Source organism: Xiphias gladius, chromosome 4 (assembly GCF_016859285.1).
Source record: "Xiphias gladius isolate SHS-SW01 ecotype Sanya breed wild chromosome 4, ASM1685928v1, whole genome shotgun sequence".
NCBI lineage: Eukaryota > Metazoa > Chordata > Actinopteri > Istiophoriformes > Xiphiidae > Xiphias > Xiphias gladius.
Window position 1 is genome coordinate 26,086,448 of NC_053403.1, and position 19,643 is coordinate 26,106,090.

The 19,643-nt window shown below is 41.3% G+C and overlaps 1 protein-coding gene across 6 annotated transcripts in view; it reads left to right on the forward strand.

Annotated features, from left to right (window-relative positions):
- Nucleotides 1-19,643, forward strand: part of rad51b (RAD51 paralog B) — a 67,434-nt gene that overhangs the window by 22,875 nt on the left and 24,916 nt on the right. For 5 of the 6 annotated variants that reach the window (XM_040124679.1, XM_040124682.1, XM_040124681.1 and 2 more), the window contains 2 exons: nt 11,177-11,295; nt 16,510-16,588. In XM_040124679.1, coding sequence (XP_039980613.1) covers nt 11,177-11,295; nt 16,510-16,588 — 198 coding nt within the window. Of the gene's footprint in view, nt 1-11,176; nt 11,296-16,509; nt 16,589-19,431; nt 19,601-19,643 lie in introns of all 6 variants that reach the window. The other variant, XR_005707284.1, reaches the window with a different exon arrangement.

Consider the following 19,643-nt stretch of genomic DNA (forward strand, 5'->3'; position numbering starts at 1 on the left):
GTCTGCAGCCATGTCATGGCTCACGCTGTAGCAGGCATTCAGACTGAAAATAGTGCTGTTTTTAAAACAACGCATGGGCCTAAGAAGGGACAGCAACGTTTGTACTTGCTGAGGAAGTGAAATGTTTTTAATGTAGATAGAACAAGTATGTCCTTGTTGTACTAGTTCTTTGTCCAAGCTGTTCTCTATAATTGCCTGGTATGGTAACTTGAACATCAGGGACAAAAATCACCTGAGCCATATTGTGCAGGCGGCCGGAAAGGTGATAGGTGTCCCACAGACCCCCCCCTGACAGCTATCTTTGACCATCAGGTCCTCCATAAGGTTAGCTTTATACGGTGCTGCACACCTGTGAGATTGAAACTCTCCCCTCAGGCCAGAGATTTAGAGTTCCCCGGTTCAAGTGCAATAGGAGTTAAAACTCGTTTGTTCCTTGTGCAATAAACCTGCTCAATTTGCAATTTTAATTTTAGCATTATTTTTAATTTTAGCACTTTAGTATTTTAGAGATAGTTGTGTTTCATTTTGTATATCGTATGTAATGGGAGACGTTTTAGGAAACATTTATGTTCTTTTTGTACTGTGTTGTCTTTTATCTTGTGCACCTGACTGCAAGCCAAGTTTCCTATCTCAGATGATAAAATGACTGAACTGAACTGAACAGTGGCTGCGTTTGTCTTTGTCTTGTCGATTCTTTCTGTGGATGAGCTGATGCAATAAGATGAAGGAAATCCAGTTTCAGTAATACATCCATGAGTTTGAAGGCTTATGAGACAAGATTTCAGTCTGTCCATGTTTGTGTATTGGACTGTGTGGGCTTTCAGAACACGGCTGAGCACACAGCAATAGCGTGGCTGAGCAGATCAAGTTCACACACTGCTGGAGGACTGCAGCTGCTGTATGTTGTGCTACTGATATCCTGCTTTCACTCTACAGAGAGTGTAGACAAGAAGCTGGATGTAGTGGTTCCACAACGTTCCTGCTGTCTTTCATGCTCTTTCAAACTGTCTCTCCCTCGCTCTCTTCCAGTCTCGATCCCCTCCTTCTGTCCTGGCACTATGTGTGCGTTTGTGGATGGAGAAGGAAACTTAAACAACTTAAACAGTTTAGCCTCCTTATGTAATCAGATTCACATCTCCCTGACAGCCTCTCATTCCTTGTTCTCTCTCCTCTTGTTATCGATCCTGCTGGTTTCTGTTTCCACTCAGGGAACTTTGTGTCTCAACTTTTCTGTTTCATGTTGGTAGGTGGGGTAAAGTTGAAAGAAAGGCCATTAAATGAATATGCTCAAGAGATTTTTATGGCAATCTACCCATTATATGATGAAATATCTTTTTTGTGTGTTTTGCATGTGTGTTTACATTTGAGATTATAGGGATAAAACCTGTTTTTGGTGCATAATTTAATTGTGATTTAGCAGCCTAATTTAGACGTAAGACAGTCAACCATCAAATCTCACACATAACAGCAAGGTAAAGGATGACCAACGAGGTTTATGGTTAAGCGTGCCGCACATAGAAATTTGGGAGTTAGCAGTAGCTAGTAGTAATGTATGTTAATTAATTATAGATTTAAGAAAGTGGCTTAATGTTAAAGGAGCTTCAACAAACAAAAATAAAGCAGGTTTGCAGCAAAGTTCTGGATGTACTAGAGTTTATTGAGGACTTTGGATTATCTACCATAAAGAATGCTGTTGAATGTAGTCGATTCTGGATGCGCTAAAGGCATGGATCAAAGTTTCGGGGGCAGAGAAGGAGAGTGATGGACGGAGACAATCTATGTTATTTAGGTGGACAAAGGCAGTTCTGGTGATTTGATTGACGTGGTGTTCGCAGAAGAAGTTTCTGTCAAAAATGACTCTGAGGCTGCGAATGAGTGCGGAGTGAGACAGAGTAGTGTGAGTGGTTTTGGTGAGGGATTTTGGAACTGACAATAGAAGAGGACCAATCACTGAACCCTGGAGGGCTCCTTGGGACTGAGGAGCAATGGATGAGACGCAGTTGTTGATGTTGACAGACTGTTCTGTGTTTGTGAGATATACCCTTAGAGAGAGAGGGCAGTACCAGTGATGTTGATTTACATAGGCGCGAGAGAAGGATGGTGTGTTTGATGGTGTCAAAAGCTGCAGTGAGGTCGAGGAGGATGAGGATGCTGCCGTGACCAGAGTCTGAGGAGAGAAGGAGGTCGTCGGTGACTTTGAGAAAGGCTGATTCTGTGCTATGCTTTGAGCAATAGAATAGCAAAAGAAAAAGTGAGGAAATATGCAACAAGTGTGTAGGAGATGAACATAGCTGTGCAGGTTTTTATATGTCCAGTTACAGATATCCTTGGATCAACATATTTTTTTTAATGCCATGATAAGTTAATTGGTCCTAGCAACCACAACTGGTCTTAATTGCCCCACTGATGGTGGGTAACCGTCACCCTTGTGTTGCGGTCTAATTTTATCGGTTATGTTGTCCTTTGAAATGTATGGTCATATGTCTTTCATGTGTATTTCTTTGTTACCTGTCTGATATCATACATGACCAGACTAATTTTCCCCCCGGGGATTAATTATATTTATCAAAAGAAAAATATAACCGTTTAAAGAGAAACAGCTCTGCTCTCCATCTACTTCATACCTCATCCTCTGTGTGTGGCAGGACTGAAAGACACTGGGTATATATGAGGTTTTCCTCCATCCTGGTGTTTAATCTAGCGGAGCTGCAGTTGTCCAAAGCTGAAGCTCCCTCTGACCTCATTTAGTGAAAACTCAATAGCTCAGCCAGTGCCAAAAGCTGCCTCTGCCAACAGCAGAGTCACCAGGAGAGGAAAAGGACAGGCAGTGGAGAATGAGATACAAACAGAGGCTGAAACAGCTCCATCCAAAACCCAGAGAGAGACAGGGAGAGGTGGAAAAGGTTCAATACACTGAAAGAACAGGCAACAAAAAAGTCGATATCTGTTGATGTGAAAGGCTCGGGTTGCTTTAGATAAGTTATAATATATAGTGAAGATCTTTTCAAAAATGCTTAAAATGCAAAAGTTTATATTAAAGTGGGGGTTAAAGTTGGAATAAGCAATTCTGGAGAAACACTATTGATATTTGAACTCAACAGCAAAACAAATACACCCAGTGCTCCTTTAGAAGCTCAGCCCCCAAATTAATCGAAGCACACTGCCAAGGCAACGATACAATGGTGGAACCCAAGCGTCTTATATGCTGTAGATGTGTATACTCTTTCTCATTGCTGAAGCCAAACAAACATTATAATATAAAATAATCAAAGAAACTACATGCACACAAACACAGCATCCAAAACACTACAGATTAAAACTAGCGAGAGTTAGTTGTTTAGCTTATTTTTACAAAACTACAGTGACAGAAGAGAGGACTGACGGTTTGTAGCTAAGCTACCAAGGAAGGTAACGGTACCTGGCAGAGCATTTAGAATAATTCATCAGTCCAAATAATCCCTCTGTTCTAGCAAACTTGTGTTTTTAGGTCGTCGTGGCTACCCTTCACACGTTTACGGACAAATACCATGAGATAGAGCAAACAACGAGACAGCAAGTAATGTAACTAATGTTAGCTAGGTTGTTGGTTAGCAAACTGTGGCTACAGTTGCTGCTGTGAAGCTAACATATAGAAAGGATGAGACGGTTTCCCAGAGCCAGCACACCAGCTTCACACAAAGAAACTCACAGCTCTCCTGCTACTTTAGCTAACATCACACCAACACCAAACCTTGGCAAACTAGAAAGTAGCTGAATGTCTGTGGCCAAGTAATTTAACGTTACCAGACACAAAAATGTGACATCAGTACTTGCTTTCTAACTAACCAGTTGGCATTAACTAAAACAAACATTGGCAAATGGGACAAAACAATACTGACTTACTGGCTCTGTGAAACAGCAAAACTAATGTTTTTCACACCTGTCGAGCAGAAACAGAGCAACATCCGCATCCGTCTTCTTGCCTTTTAACTCTCGGGGGTCTCACCACCGTTACCTCACCGATATTAACGTGGCCTTTCGGCCTTGCCTGATCAGAGCAGTTCTTTTTTTCAGTTTTTGTTCTTCAAACCCTCTCCTCTTTGGCTTTTCCTTGGCCATCTCTCCTTGTTGACAATGTGTTTATGTTGTGGAGTAAACGCCGCAGTCCCACTGCGGCCGGAAGACGTTCCTTGCGTGCACTCGCCTTAACGTTGCCGCCAGTCTCTCGTCTGAAGTCCCAGTCAATCCCATTCAAAACTCCACATGATCTGGCCGCAAAAGAAGCGTAGACTGCTCCTTCTCCTTCCCCTGGTAATCCTTAAATAGGCACTATACGTTACCATTTACCATATTTACTGTCTCTCACTCCCACTGCCCCCTTCCTTCGTCTCCCCTCTTCTCCACCTTTCTCTTGTCCTGTGCACGATTACGAATGCCCCCTGTTGCTGATTGGCTGGAATAGTGTTATGTGAATCCGTCCGAGCCACTTTTTTTGTTTCTCATTTACAGAGCAGGGGCTATGTAGGAACACCGGATTTTTTTTTTCAGTGAACACATAGAACAGACAGGTAGCCGACCGTGAGGAGAAATTCACGGAATTTGAAAAAAATGTATTGGATTAGAATCACTGACTACACCTTTAAGAGAGGAGAGTAAGTGGTTGTAACTCAGTGCTGAGTTTCTGGAAAACGACTGGTGAAAAGTAAATGATCTGTTTCTGTGAGGGTTATAAAAAACACTAAGCACATTCTGCTCAACACTAACACAGAGCGAAAAATATTGAGAGTCCTTCTGCACTGAGTATTTGTTAATATTCAGCTATTCAGTTGAGTCTCAAACTGATATTTATATTTTCCTTCATACAATAGTAACGTGTGTAGATACAGTGATGTCACTAAAACCAGTCTGGTTTAAGGCATTATTGGTGATGGAGGGTTCCACATATTTGTAAACACTTTGCAGTCTCACATCTGCCAACTAAAAGAGTTTTGAATTTAATTCAATTCATTTCAATTTTATTTATATAGCGCCGAATCATAACAGAAGTTAAATCAGGGAACTTTTCATATAGAGCAGGTCTAGACCGGAATCTTTATAGTTATATTTACAGAGACCCAACATTCCCCCATGAGCAAACGTGGTGACAGTGGTGAAGACAGAGAAAAACAGAGAGAGAGAGAGAGAGAGACGAGGGGTGCAGGAGGGAGGAAAGAGAACATAGCACAGTACAGGTACCACATAGAGATTTATACTAATAATGGGGCTAATAATAAAACTAATAATTATAATAATAGGGCTAATGATAAGACTAATAAGACTAAATATAATACTAATCACGATAATCATAATAATTGAAGCAGTGGGTGTTGAGCAGTTGAAGAATCATTGTGTGTATTACCAGACTCCATATGAAGTTGCTGGAAGGACCTGAGCATTCCACCCTCAAACACCCAGTTAGTAGTAATCAGGCACTTATTAGAACATTTTGCTATTCTGGCAGGAAGAAGAGTAATTGTAGATGTTTTTGTTTCTGTCCAAGTGACTTTGTTAAATCCCATTTCATTTAGAAACCATGGAGGCTTTAAATGTCCAAGCCTACTTTCAGCGGTTAGTTTCACTTTTCACAGGGTCATCATCATATAAAGCAGTGTGCTGGCCGAAACGTTCCTATGTGTTATGCAGGTTTGTTCTGGGAATGTAAACAAGTTGCAGTATGTTTCCTGAACTTTAGATAAGTGAATGAAGTCCTTAACTACTGGCTCCATCACCCCCTCCCAATCCAGTGGCAATTAAAAATGTTCCATTTTTTGTTGTGAAAGTTCATTCTTGGCCTTGGTCTTTGAACCTTTCCCGGCCGATGCTGACAACAGCTGATGTTGTCTGTTTCGCTGGTTCACTGATGTAGTGTTTCCCACAGCTGTCACATGTGATAACATGGTGATGTCGCACACCACTCTAATCCTCCTGTCTTTAGGATGGAACAGCAGGGATCTTAAGGTGCTGAATCGTTTGTGGTAAATGCTGACTCCTTGTGACTTGAAGACTCTGGCTAGATGTCCTGACAGTCAAGTTATGTAAGAGAGTCCCACTGGGATGCTTCGGATGGTCACTGTTGATTTAGCAGTCTGAGTGGGATTCTCATCATCCACTCCTTGGAGTGCCCCTCAGACGTGCTGCCGGACGTTGAGTTAAGATTAGCTCATTATTGGTTGCACAACTGCTCAAGCTTAGTTAGGTTTCATCAGGAGAATGAGTGAACAGCTAATTTCTTCTTGCAACAGATTCTCGATTGAACTGGACCACTCTCACCCTGTGGACAGCGTCCCTTTGTCTGCAATCCCCCCTTACTGACTGTATCACAAAGGCTTCAGGGATTTCAGCCCTTTACTGCTGCTTACCAAGACACAACTCGTGCTGTCATACTGCTTGTACTGTACTGCTGCACTTAGGTCTTGTGTCTTTAATTACTCCCGTATTTTAAACATTTTAAACAACCTCATCCTGAGCAGTTTACAGTGAGCACAACAGTGTAACACAAAACATAATTAGTACTGTATCTCCACATTGAGGCTATTGATCTTCATAACTGAGATATGGTTTATACAATATCAAGATTACTTGAAAATGTCAAGCAACTATTACAAATGACAACACTGACACCACAGCTATACAGCCCGTGTAGTGAAAGCAGCACATTAGCAGAACAGCAGCAGCAGCTGTGGTCTGTGTCTGCACAAGAGGCGTTCAGGTATCGAGTATAGGTCACCCATGTTTCAGCAATGCTCAGAGCCCAACACACAATCACTGTAGTTACTTGCTAAAAAATAAAAAAAATAAACTTGAAACATAAAAAATATGCTTCGAATGTGGTTACACAGGTATAATGCAAGTACAAATGCAAACTGTTACGCAGCCTGTGCAGACCACTGGATTGATTCTAAATAGAAGTTTATCCGTCCGTCAGACATGAGTAGACTATTATTAGGCCTTGCTTTGTTGAAAATGTAACGTTTATGGCGCTGAGGAACGTTTATTAAAATCTATTTTAGATTTAGAATTTCCTGTGCACAGCTGGAATTGTTTTACCTGAGGGTGGCGCCAAAAGAGTCATCATTAAAAACATTTTGTTTGCTGCTCTGGGGACATGTTCAGAATTACTTTTTTTCTGAGCATTTTAAGGCCTTCCAGCCAAGCTGTATGAAACCCTTTATGGCTTGTTTGGTTCATGCTGGTGTAGGGGGGTCAGTTCCCAGAGATGATGGGCTGAGAGCAGGAGGTGCTGGAGATGCTGCGACAGGGTTGAGTGTTTGCGCTGGAGGCTGAATCAACAGAACCAGCTGGGGTAGGCCGGCTGATAGCAGAGCCGTCCTCCAGGGTATAGAGGTCTGAAGCACACGTGGAGTTTATTTAGTCTGCCTCTCCTTCCCAACAGCCTCTTTCTCCATATCCTCAAACCTCCACACCCCTCCCCCTAACCTAATTTTTGATCTTTATTCATTCCTCCCTACTAGTGTAGCACTCAGGAAAGTGAGTGTATTAGAGTAGCCATTATCAGTAACAGGTTTTCAGATATGTTTGACCTTGCCTCTAAAAAATGAGTGAATCCTTGATATTTTAATTGTTTTCTCACACTGTCCTTGAAGGAACGGAGAGGGAGAGAGAAAGGCTCTCTCCTTGTTGTAGTTCTAAATATGCTGAATTCAGACATTAGATATGCAAATGACCCTCGATTAATTCCAGTCCATATTACTCATTAATATTCAACAAATTGGTTCCAGTGTTTATGGTCTCGTCCGCATAACCTGTTGTTGACATCTGTCAGCTGCACTGACTGCAATTACACAGGGCATGTCAGTCACATGATGTGGACATTCTCTTCACACACATTTCCTGAGGAAATGTTTTGAGGAAGTAAGAGTTGCTGATGTGACAGTAGTGAAGCAGGATCCTTGCTTAGCAAGTGGAAAAAACATAGTCAGAGGGCAGTGGGGCATGTGTTTGCTGTGACAGCTCAGTGATGGCCTGACAGGTTAGAAAAGATAATGATTAGACAGAGAATGGAAATAAATGCTCTCATTTCTGTCAGCAGTTATGCTAGTAAGAGGTGCTCGACTTCATGTCCCAGACCCACATTTGAGCTGGTTAATTTATTACTATTTTAGAAACTAGTCTGGAAACAACCGTGAATCTCAGAGGCTTATCTACAGGTGTGCTACTAAATCCTTTGTGGTGCCATAGGTGTGGAATACCATGAAGATCCAGTCCAATACAGAGGTAGATACATTTTCTGTATTGTAAGGACAGAAGGCCTGCGGTTTCCCATAGCTCTTTATGTGAACACCAAGAGTAAGGCCTGGCTAAGCGGGGTAGCCCAGATGTCCTTCGGCTTAGGTGATTCATTCAGCTTGTAATGGAGGATCGCAAGATCATAATTTAGATGGGATGTATAACCCCTTCAGTATAATCTGGGTCTATCCAGGGGTTTCCTCCCAGCTGGATGTACCTGGGAAACCTCCAGATGGAGGTGTCAGTGACGTATCCTGATCGGACCAACTACTAAACTTTTATGAAGTAGCAGCAGTTGTACTATGAGCTGCTTCTGGATGTCTGAGCTCCACATCTTCTCCCTAAGGTCGAGTCTAGCCAACTGCTGTCTCACTCTTCCAGTCACTACTTAAATGTCCTGACCAGTGTTGAAGCTTTGAAAGTAGATTGACCAGTAAACTGACTGTTACCTTAAAGGTAACCATCAAGAGCTCACTTGCTCAGCAGAAACTTACTGGGAAAAGGTGAAACAGAACAGCATCCTATTAGGTCTCATCCTTCAGCTCTTCTATTAATCTCCCCAACCCAGGGTTTATTGATGTCAGTGGGAGTCAGAGTCCCATCCCAGCAGCTGAACTTTATAAAAGTATAAGGTGTGTGTCCATATAGAATTTTTCTCTGGCGGATAAGCACTGGCAGCACTTTATTAAAAAAGCGCTGCGTGTGGGTTTTTTTTCCTATGACAACAATATCTTAACAACATATCACCACCACCATTGTATGATAGACTAGCATCGCCTTTTTGCTTTTTATAACTATTTGTGTGACATTGTTTTTTCACCATGAGCACCAACCAGATTATGCTTGCCCTCATACTCTGTATGGAGTCTACAGTGTCTGTCTGCTGTCTCTCCTCCCTGGAATTTGAACTGGTCTCCCTGTCCTGAATAGGTGGCTCTAGAAAAGCTAGGATGTGCATAAATTTCCACTACTTTTTTTTCTGCTCCGCCTTCTGCACCATCCTTCTCCTTCTCAGCCTTTATCTCTTTACTAAATTTGTCCCTCAAGTATTTCCACTTTGATATGCAACATTCACCTATAATCAGATAAATGACAATATGTAAACAGAAGCAGACTGACATTAGCTAGGTAGCTAACTTAAGTTAGCTAAGTTAACGCACTGTTGACTACAAAGCTAACAATAAGCTTACAACACGTACAGTGATAAAAGCACAACACTCACCAGCAACATTCATTGTCCAGGCGATCTGCTCCCACAAATGGGCTTTTCTGTCTTTGTTGTGATAGTTTCTGTCTGATATATCATAGAGCTTGGGATAGACAGACAAGGCCCGAACAAGCTTCTCCTCCATTTCAGAGATTTTCAAGTAAAAGCACTTGGAGCAGAGGCACCCTCAGGTGCTAACCAGCTAGTTTATCTTTATGTTTTGCTCTTGTCAAGGCTCATTAAGGTGCTCAGAACAATACAGTCGCACAGCTGGAGTTGTTGTTGAACACCATGATGAGCTGTTTTCAGTCATGACACAGCATAAATGGTGTGTGGTGGTTAACAGGCAGACACTGTAGTGGTGGTCACCTAAAGGTTAGAAGAGAAGGCTTGGGTCTTGAAGCAGAACCGGCTGGGAAGGTCTGCTCAGAGAATCTGTTGGAGAAAAACTCTTCCTCTACCAACAAGTATATTAATTATAATGGTAACATGGAACATTATTGTTGTGTATCAGTCCCAGTTCATGATGTATAAAATTGCATTTATGTGAACCAAGGAGTTTTCTTGAAAATGATCATTCGCAATCAGCCACAAAAACCTTGATGTTTTTCAAGGTTTCAGACACTTTACTATCATTTCAGCTGCAGGACAGTACTTCAGGTTTTGGTTTTATAAAAATTTTCTGCTCATCCAACAGTACTTTCCAATGCCAGGGAACCAGCAGGATCACACTGACTTCTTTAAGCCAGTTTGCATCAAAATCCAGTTTCTTTGTCATTAGCACTCTAAAATTAGTGTTTCCTCAATCAGTTCATTCAGTTATGACGGGCAAACACAAGGACACCACAGGAGCTTTTACTTTTTGATTTTGTTCCTGAGGTTAGTTCCCGTTTAGTTCCTGGCCTATTGGGCTGAAAAGGTCCACACTTACTACACTACACTAAACTACACTTACTATCTGTCCACACTTACTACAGTGTATTACTTACAACTACAGGGACACAATATATAATTCAGCTTACAGCTCTCAGGCAGTTAATCCTTAAAAAGCTGTTATCATATTTGACTGATATCAGGAGTGTGCATTGTCATTGATTTTAGCTGTAGGCTGTTTCGGATCAAGGAGTAAGTAACTGGGACAATCACTACCCATTTTTGCAAAGATAAAACAAATATTTAACTTTGTGTGCATTTTGAAAAGCAGAAGCAATTTTTCCACTTTTGACATTTACATAAACTTGTTTTCACTTGGCACATGACAGTGTGACAGAGCTCATCTCCATCATGGATTGCAAACAGCTGGAATTAGTGAAGTGTTTAGTAACAAGTCAGTAGAAAAACTAATAAATCAGTGTTTAAAAATCTTCATCTGTGCTAAGCAGCACATGAAAGTAAAACAATTCAATTGCACTGGTGCACACTAATGGTTTTTCAGACACTTATTAGGGCTGGATCAGTTTCACCATTGTGCCATCCTATTTATGTTACATTTAAGGGACCAGGTACAAAATTAAACATAAATGTTACCCTGTGATGTATTGGAGTTAACTTAAAGCTAATCAATCAGTCAAGAAGTAATCATCAGTTATTTGTTAGTTTAAGATATGGATGATTAATTCATCATGAAGACACAAGTATCATTAAGTCACAATAAACCTTTGTTCTGCAGCTCAGAGGACATGTCTGCTCTGCTGTGTGTTTCAGGATCTGCCCTGCCTGCTGAGGTGAATTCTGGGTTCGTGACAGCGGCTCTGGGGAATACATGGAGTCACAGTGTCAACACACGGCTTATTGTCCAGTATGTGAACGCACACCAGAGACAGGTGAGAGATGCACCTGTACAATATATTTACACTTCAGCTTTAAGGCTGACACTGTTCCCCAAAGTGACAAAGTGAGTGAAGAGCATAGGGAAACTACGAAAAAAGCTGATGCTAGGGTGCTGGAAAGGAGACTAGGCAAATTTTTGAACATCGGACATCAGACGGGGTAATGTAGATTCCGTCCTGGTTGGGGAACAGTGGAGTAGCTCCTTATTCATACAAGGATACTGAGAGGGTCATGAGAGTTTGTCCATCGAGTCAACATTTGTTTTATGGTCTTGTAATGGGCTTTTGACCATTTCCCCTGGGGTGCCTTATAGCAGTTACTCCAGTATGTATGGACGGCTATTACTACAAGCAACTCTGTCCTTATATAGCCAGAGTCAGAGCTGTGTTCACATTCTCAGTAGTTATTGGGCTCTGGCAGGGCTGTGCCTTCATGGTGGCCTCAGGATTGCATCTCTGCTCTTTGCAGATGATGTGGTCCTGTTGGACTCATCAGACGCTGACTTCATGAATTGCTGTCCCATGAGAATTAGTTTTTAGTATCTTGGGCTCTTGTTCACCAGTGTGGGTAAGAGGGAACACAAGATCGACAGGCAGGTTGGTGCCATGTCAGCAGTTATGCGGATGCTGTATCAGACTGTCGTGGTAAAGACGATTTACTAGCCCACTTTCTTCCAACCCTTACCTATGGTTATCAGCTTTGGGCTGTGACTTAAGAATGAGATCAGCGATACAAGTGTGTGAAATGAATTTCTGTTCTCAGCCTTTGAGACAGGGATATTTGGAAGGAGCTCAAAGTAGAACTGGCACTCCTTGTATTTAAAAGAGTCAGTTGTGTCTGTTTGGACATCTGATCAGGAAGTCTACTGGACTCCTCCCTCCTTCCATTCATTAGCTATACCGCTTATCCTTTGAGGATCGCGGGGGGGCTGGAGCCAGTCCCAGATGACACTGAGCGAGAGGCTGGGTACATCCTGGACAGGTTCACTAGTCTATCACAGGGCTGACAATTAGAGACGAACAACCAGATACGCTCACACACACATAAGGGCAATTTAGAGTTGCCAATTAACCTGCATGTCTTTCAACTTGGGGAGGAAACCGGAGTACCTGGAAGACATACACGCAGGCACAGGGAGAACAAGCAAACTCCACACAAAAAGACCCTGGCCAAACCAAACTTTTCCACTGGGACCGGAACCGTCTTTCTGTGAGGCGACATTGTAACACTGTGCAGCGTTTAGGGGTTTTAAGGGCACATACAACTGAGAGGTGGCCCAAGGGCAGACTCAGAAACAAACTGGAGGGTGTGTAGAGCCCCTCTGGTCTGGGAAAGACTCATGGCCCCATAGGAAAAGCTGGAGGACATGGCTAGGAAGAAAAATCTGGGCTATCTTACATAGCCTGCTGGCCTGGATAAGTGGCAGAAAATGGAAAGATGAGCCTTATATGTGGGATTTCCTGATAAACTCAGCCTGCTTGAATTTGGGGGGCATTTATTAGGGAGAAGCTACGTTGGCATATATTGTGTGTATAGTACCAGCACTTTTAATGTCTTCACTTGTCTTACTGTGTTTTTAAAAAAAAACAAACACATTTTTACTTTGTTTATGTTTTAATGTATTTATGTGATCTGAACTGAATATATCTTATTAGTGTCATGCAGCATAAGGATGTTAAACAGCTGTTTAATTACACAGCCTCTGCCCAGCTAGGATTATCATAGGTATACAGCAAACAATAAAAATATGAGCTTGCTCATCCACTATTTGAAAAATATTACACGCACACTAAACCACCTAAGGCGCAAAGACTCAGATTTCCCCTTTGCTTCATCCTGAAAGAAAAGTGGTGCTCCCCAACTGCTGCTGCATCAAGGCTTCAGTGTTAGCTGCTGGCTCACTTCACCGTAACAGCTGTGTACATCCCATCCAGTCATGTAATAAGCACTTAGCTCAAACTATCTACCATGGGATCTGAAAGACAAAGAGAGTCTAAACTAACATGCTCTGTCTACAAGTGAATATTCAAAGGGAGCAGCATCCACCATGTCTGAGTGGTTAACCCCATGTAGGAATGTATTAAGCTGCAACTCGGCTGATGGCCTCAGATACTGGCTCCAAGAAAACTGACTATATTCAAGTTGGTGGAAAAATAGGCCACCTTCTTACTTGAAAGGCAAAGGTTTTCTTTTATGTGTGTGTGTTTTGTGGTACAATATCAATTTTTTTTTTTTTTTTTAAACTATTAAGATTAGCCATGCTAGTGGCATGGCTCTAGAGATGGCAGTGTTGATCAGCCAGTCCACCACTTTGTTCTAGACTAAAATATCTCAGCAACAACTGGATATACACCGATCACCCACAACATTAGATTACTGGTAACTGATTTAAATATTGTGGCTGATCGGTGCGCAGTATTGCCACGAAATGTTGTGCAGACGTTCAACATTTTTGGTTTTGATTGAATTTTCTCAACAACTCTTGGACGGACTGCGGTGACGTTTGGTTTGGTTTGGACATTTATAATCCTGAGAGAATCAACTGTAATGAATTTGATCTACTGACCTTCCATCATCAGGTCCAAATTTCACTTTGTCCAGTACTTTGGTTTATGACCAAATACCTGCAAAACTAATGACGTTCCCATCAGCCTCACCTGTGTGCTGTGCTTATTGTTAATTAGAAAGTGTTAATATGCTAGCATGTTAGGAACTAGCATGTTAGGATGCTACCGCTGTGTCTAAGTACAGCTTCATAGAGCTAATAGCATGGCTGCACTGCACAGAAATAAACTTGTTCATCAAGGAATAGTTCCAGCACATAACTCTACTGACAATGACTTTTGAAGTTTTCATGAAATGAAGTGACACTCAAGGCAGTCCAGCTGCTGGACCTTTCATACCAAAGCTTAAGTGCTGGAAAGACAGGGTTTGCTGTTTCTTTTAATGTTTCTTCATTTAATACACTCTTTTCAGGGAAAAAACAACCCCAAAAAAACCTTCCTCTGCTTGAAGCGGTGTCAGTGGCCATTTACTGAGTGGTTCATCTTCCTCTGGGAAAACCTCTTTGTGCAGGCTCTGCTCTCTATAAAAAAAGCTGCTCAAAGCATGATTTGATTGCAGTATTCTTACAAGACAACCATGAGGGTAAACTAGTGGTATTGTAACCAACAGATGGAATGAGAGGTTCAATAGTGGAGTGCTACTCACATACTGAATGATCTGTATGGATGAGGGAGCAATGAGGGTGAAAGTGAAGATAGTAAAACTTCAGTCTTGCTCGTAGTTAGTTTATTGATTTTTGTTAACAAACTAATGCAACTTAATTGTAATAATAATAATTAGGGTTATTGTCCTCACCATGGATGTATTAAAGAGAACTGGATGGTGCCCTATTCAGCCCAAGAAAGTGGCTCCCTTGGCACAATGCTCGGAAAAGCTCCGCCATGTTTCCGCGGGCTTCCTCACATTACTTTGGGCCAACTGAGCATGCTCACTAGAGTCTTTCTTCAGACAAGCCGCCTGAGAACTGCACGTCCGAGACTTCCTGTGGTTCCTGCTGGCTCCCAACACACATGAATGGGATGAAATAAATTAATCATGCGTCTCTTCTAGACTTTCCAAATGTTATTGGACCGAAAAAGAGTCATTTCAGAGGGCTTGTGACAGTAAGAAAAATGTATTCACCGTTTTACAGCTGCTACTTTTCCAAAGGTTGTGTATGGGGAAAATTGTTTTCGGGCCAGTGTGCGTTACGTGATGAGCACAGAAGTTGTAGTAACCCAGTTCAGCCACTTTGCCAAAATCATTTCACAGCCCAGGGCCTTGTTTGCCAGAAGCATCTTAACACTAAGATGGCTGTAAAATTGATTTTACGGCCCTTCTGAAGTTTAGGAGGTTTTCCCAAAAGCGTAACCAAAGACTCTTAGAAATGTTGGTAGATTAACGAGCATCTTAAGAAGCTCCATAGCCTGCAAGAGGAAATCAAGAGAATTATGTAAGACTTTATTGCTTTTGTACATTTTTCTATACTTTTATCATCATCGCTGATGGTCTTTGTTAAAAATGTTTAATGTAAAATTAGTGAGATTAGAAAATAACAAATTAAACTAAACTAAGACACACACACACACAAATTCATTAATTTATTTGCGTAATTGATCTGCCAGTTCCTGTCATCAGCGTCCTCGTCTCCCTCTTCTCGCCGAATTTTTTAATCTCTTCTGGCTGATCTGAAACTTTCCTGGTAAATTTTCAGGTTACATACAGTATCTTCTCGCCATGACTTTTAGTTCATGACGTGGATGTTTTCTGCCACATGTTTATAAACAGCGGGTCTGATACAGACACAATGACGTGCACAATAGTTGAAGTGCATATTCATGAAACTTACCTAAATCAGTCATTTTATTTTCTTAAACTTCTACCTAGTAACGTGAATTATTACGAATCATTAAGTGCAAAAAGTTGAAAGCTGTAGACTGTTTACTGCTCATTAAGCTTCATTTTTGTACTGAACATTCCAAGTATGAAGCATTTCTTTGTGTTGTTTACAACACTTACCCTTCGTGATGGATGTACAGTATATGAATATTTAGCACAACTTACAGACATTTAAATAAGCAAAGTTACTTTAAAGTGTATTCAGCATCATCTTCATCATCAAAGAGATGTCTAATTACTCGTTGATCAAATATGGTCTACATTATGATATGGATACATATTGGTGTATCTAAATTCAAAATTTGGATTAAAAAATCCTTATCTAAAGGGACGTACCGCGTTAATGTTAGAAGTTGGTGGACTCATGGACATGACATGAAGGGTTTCCCCAGGGAACTCTGTGGGGGCTCCTAAGCCCTTTTACCGTCCTGTTTTCACTTGCTGGTAGCTGACTTTATTGCTTCATGAAAGGAGCCTTGATCCTCGAGCACGCTTAGAGTCTCTTCACATCAATTTGGCTGCTAAGCTCACTCTTCATGTTGTATTAGTCCAAACACCCAGTGTGCTGACATGAGCAGCACGAGTCCATCCTATGGACAGCCGACTAGGAACCTTCATCCCTCCTCACTCTTATCTTCCTTGTTGGTTTTTTTTTTTCCCTTGGAAAATAAGGACAGAGTTGCTTCCCTTGGTTTTTTTTTTTCACCTCTTCTTACTGTACTTTTCTTTCATTGTTTTCTTGTACCTCTCTTACTGTTTTTCAGATATTGATAGCCAAGTCACCTGTGGCTCCATTCGCTGTGCTGAACTACACCATTCAGAAGCAGGGAATCTGTGTCGATGGTGAGTGAACATCTGTCCGTGTGTTCAGACGATGCTGTGGTTGTCCTGCTTTTGGTTGGGCACCTGGATGAAAGCATACTGTACATTTATAAAAAGAAACTATTTCATTCTGCACATTCCTTTATAATGAAGCTAAAAAACAGTGTTTATGTAGCAGAGCTTATTTTACAAAATGATTTATCATCATTTATTACATGAAATCATATTCAAACAAACAAGAAGTCACCAAAGCATAACTCCAAATCAAAACTCCATATTAATAATTAGGGTAAAAAAGGAAGATTTCAGAGGGTCCAAAATTATATGAAAAAAAAAAAATTGGAATTTGGAGCTATAAGAACATACTGCTATAAATGCCCCTCTCCAATAAAATCAAAGACAGGATTAACACCCCTTAGTAAGCTTCTTACTGTTTTTGAGTTTACCTTAGCCAAATTACGAAATGAAACTGTCAGCCATTATCTGGTAAACATGCATCCTAAGCCAGTGTCCGTACACTCGCCCGAAGATGGATTGTTAGGAAAATGCCACTCTGCATGATTTTGATATTTATTTTATATTATCAGTGAATTGCATGTTTCTGCTGTTCAACAACATTAAAAGAGTCTGTCATTTGATAAAATCCTTTAATTTAGTTGACAGTGCACGTTATTTTCCAACCCTCTTCGTTCGCTAGATAGCTGACCAGTACTGACCAGCGGCTACAGTCATGCTCGCAGATAATAAACAACAATCGTAATCAGAGGTGTTGTGCCATTTGTTTAAATACCACAGGGCACCTATGACGCGCACATGTGTGTAAGTTGTGGCTCGTTTCCAGGGTTATTTAACCGCTGTTTCTAAGGTGGCAAGTTTATATACATTAGTCGAGTATAACTGACGACACGAACAAATGTTAGACTGACTTTGTGGATAGTTTCTTCATGTTGAGAATATTATTTGGCAGTCAGCAAAACATCGACGTAAGTGGCATTAAACGATACCATGGATGTAGCAGGTTGTAATTAGCGTGACATCAAGCAACACAAGCCAATGAACACAAGTAGTTTGGGTTTTGAATGATTTCATTTACTTACTTGTGCCGAGCAAATGGAGCCTTATTCAAGACATCCATTTTTAGGAAAAGTTGCAATGCAGGCAGAGGTGGGGCTCATCTGATAAGCTCGGCTGTGAACACGTAGCTAAGCTAAGCTTTCATTTCCTGCAGGCATTGTGGATGCAGCACAAGCTGCGCGGGTTTAATAGACTGGTTCTCTAATGTGTCTCTGTAAATTCATGAGAGAAATTCAAGAGTGAACGATGAATGAAAGGATGTTTGGCTACTTTTTCATCTTTACTAGTTAACGTTAGCTAGGTAGGAAAAATAAGTCAATTCCCTGTGCTGCTCAGAGGCTACTACCCGCAAGTTTTAAGGTGGAATGTTTTTTCTTGCGTGTTACTCAATGCATGAGTTGACATTGTGAATCAATCAATACCTTAAAATCAATATGACAACTCTGACCACTCCATTTGTTTTTATTGGCTCCCTTGCATGACATACCCTTTAGTGATGATTCGATCTTCAAGCGCTTAAAAAAAAAAGTGTAGCCTATGAATTTCAACCAGTTTATGCGAACTTGCAAATATTCCGATTCCTCACTTGGAGGAAAAAAGTGGCAGCACTACACCTATGGTTGTAATCTCTCAGTCACACTTTTACTGTCATCACTGTAATGTAGATCTCCAGATGCTTCAGAGCAGAGCAGCAGCTTGTCCTGTCAGTCCGTCGGCGTCAGCTCAGCAGCTAAAGTGCAGACTGAGAGCTGTCAACAGGATCAGTTTAGATAATATCTGATATCTTCAGTTTTCATTGTCAGGTGTTACCTACCAGCAGTGAGCCATTATTATCCTACACTGGAAACCACATAGCAGCCAAGGCTATGTAATTTTGTCTATACAGATGAACAAAGGTGTGCTTTTTCTTGTTTGTCCTAGTTTTCATCCGTATGAATTTCGTAATTTCAACATCGGTCCATATGTCTAATATTGATTTTACGTATCATTTAAGAACATTTTGTAGCACTTGATGGTTGTGCAGATGTGCAGTTTTCTCAGTACTGTTTGTATTCCCCCTTAGACAGATAAGTGAGAAGTACTAATGACGCCCTCATATGGTCATATGGTCAATATGACCCCCTCCTGGACAATCCTGGCTCAAACATTGAGAGAAAAGTAAATCAAAGCCTGGAACCAAATGTTAGCTCTTGTGTTTTTTCCACGGCTGACCTGCCAGTGACTTGAACTGTTCAGCTGGGTCTTGTATAATTCACATTGTGCAGTGGGAGTAAACAGCCTGTTAGGCAGCCCTTTAATCAGTCTTCATATTGTTGACCTGCCAAGTAAATGAGCATTTAGTATGTCTGACTGCAGTTTGCGGTTGACCTCCTCTTCACCTGAGGGACATCAGGATTAACTTGTCTAATAAGAGAGCACAGTCTGTCACATGGTTTATTGTCACTGTACAGTCACATGCTCTAGCAGACACTCCTTGGGCTGATATTACAGCTAAAGAGCAGTTTTTTTATGATGTCACATTTTGGTGGACCTCTTTTCACAAAAAGTTAGTCCAGTGGTTCAAGAGTTCCCCTCCAGACACGTTTTGCAAAAATACTCTGCTATGATTAATATTTTGTTTAACATGATATTCCTACATAAAAAACAAACAAACAAACAAACAAAAAAGTCTGAAATGGAGGGAAAGCACATCTACGCTTACTTCCTCCTCGAGAAATTCTGGATCTATCATATTCAAATATGCAAATATCACAGGCCTCGGCCCTGCTCACCACCGCTGCTTGCGCTAGGTTGACCGGCGACAGAGAGGTTCAAGATGGCTCAAGATGGTTCAAGATGGCTACCATTAGAGGAAACATCGGAGAGATTCAGCCACATGTTTGAGCCTCAGTCAGACCCAGACTCAGATGAGGAGTCTGTTGTGCACCAAAATCAGCTGCTGGTGGACCTATCAGAATGGTAAGTGTAGCTAGCATCTATTATTTGTTTATGTTCTTTGTTA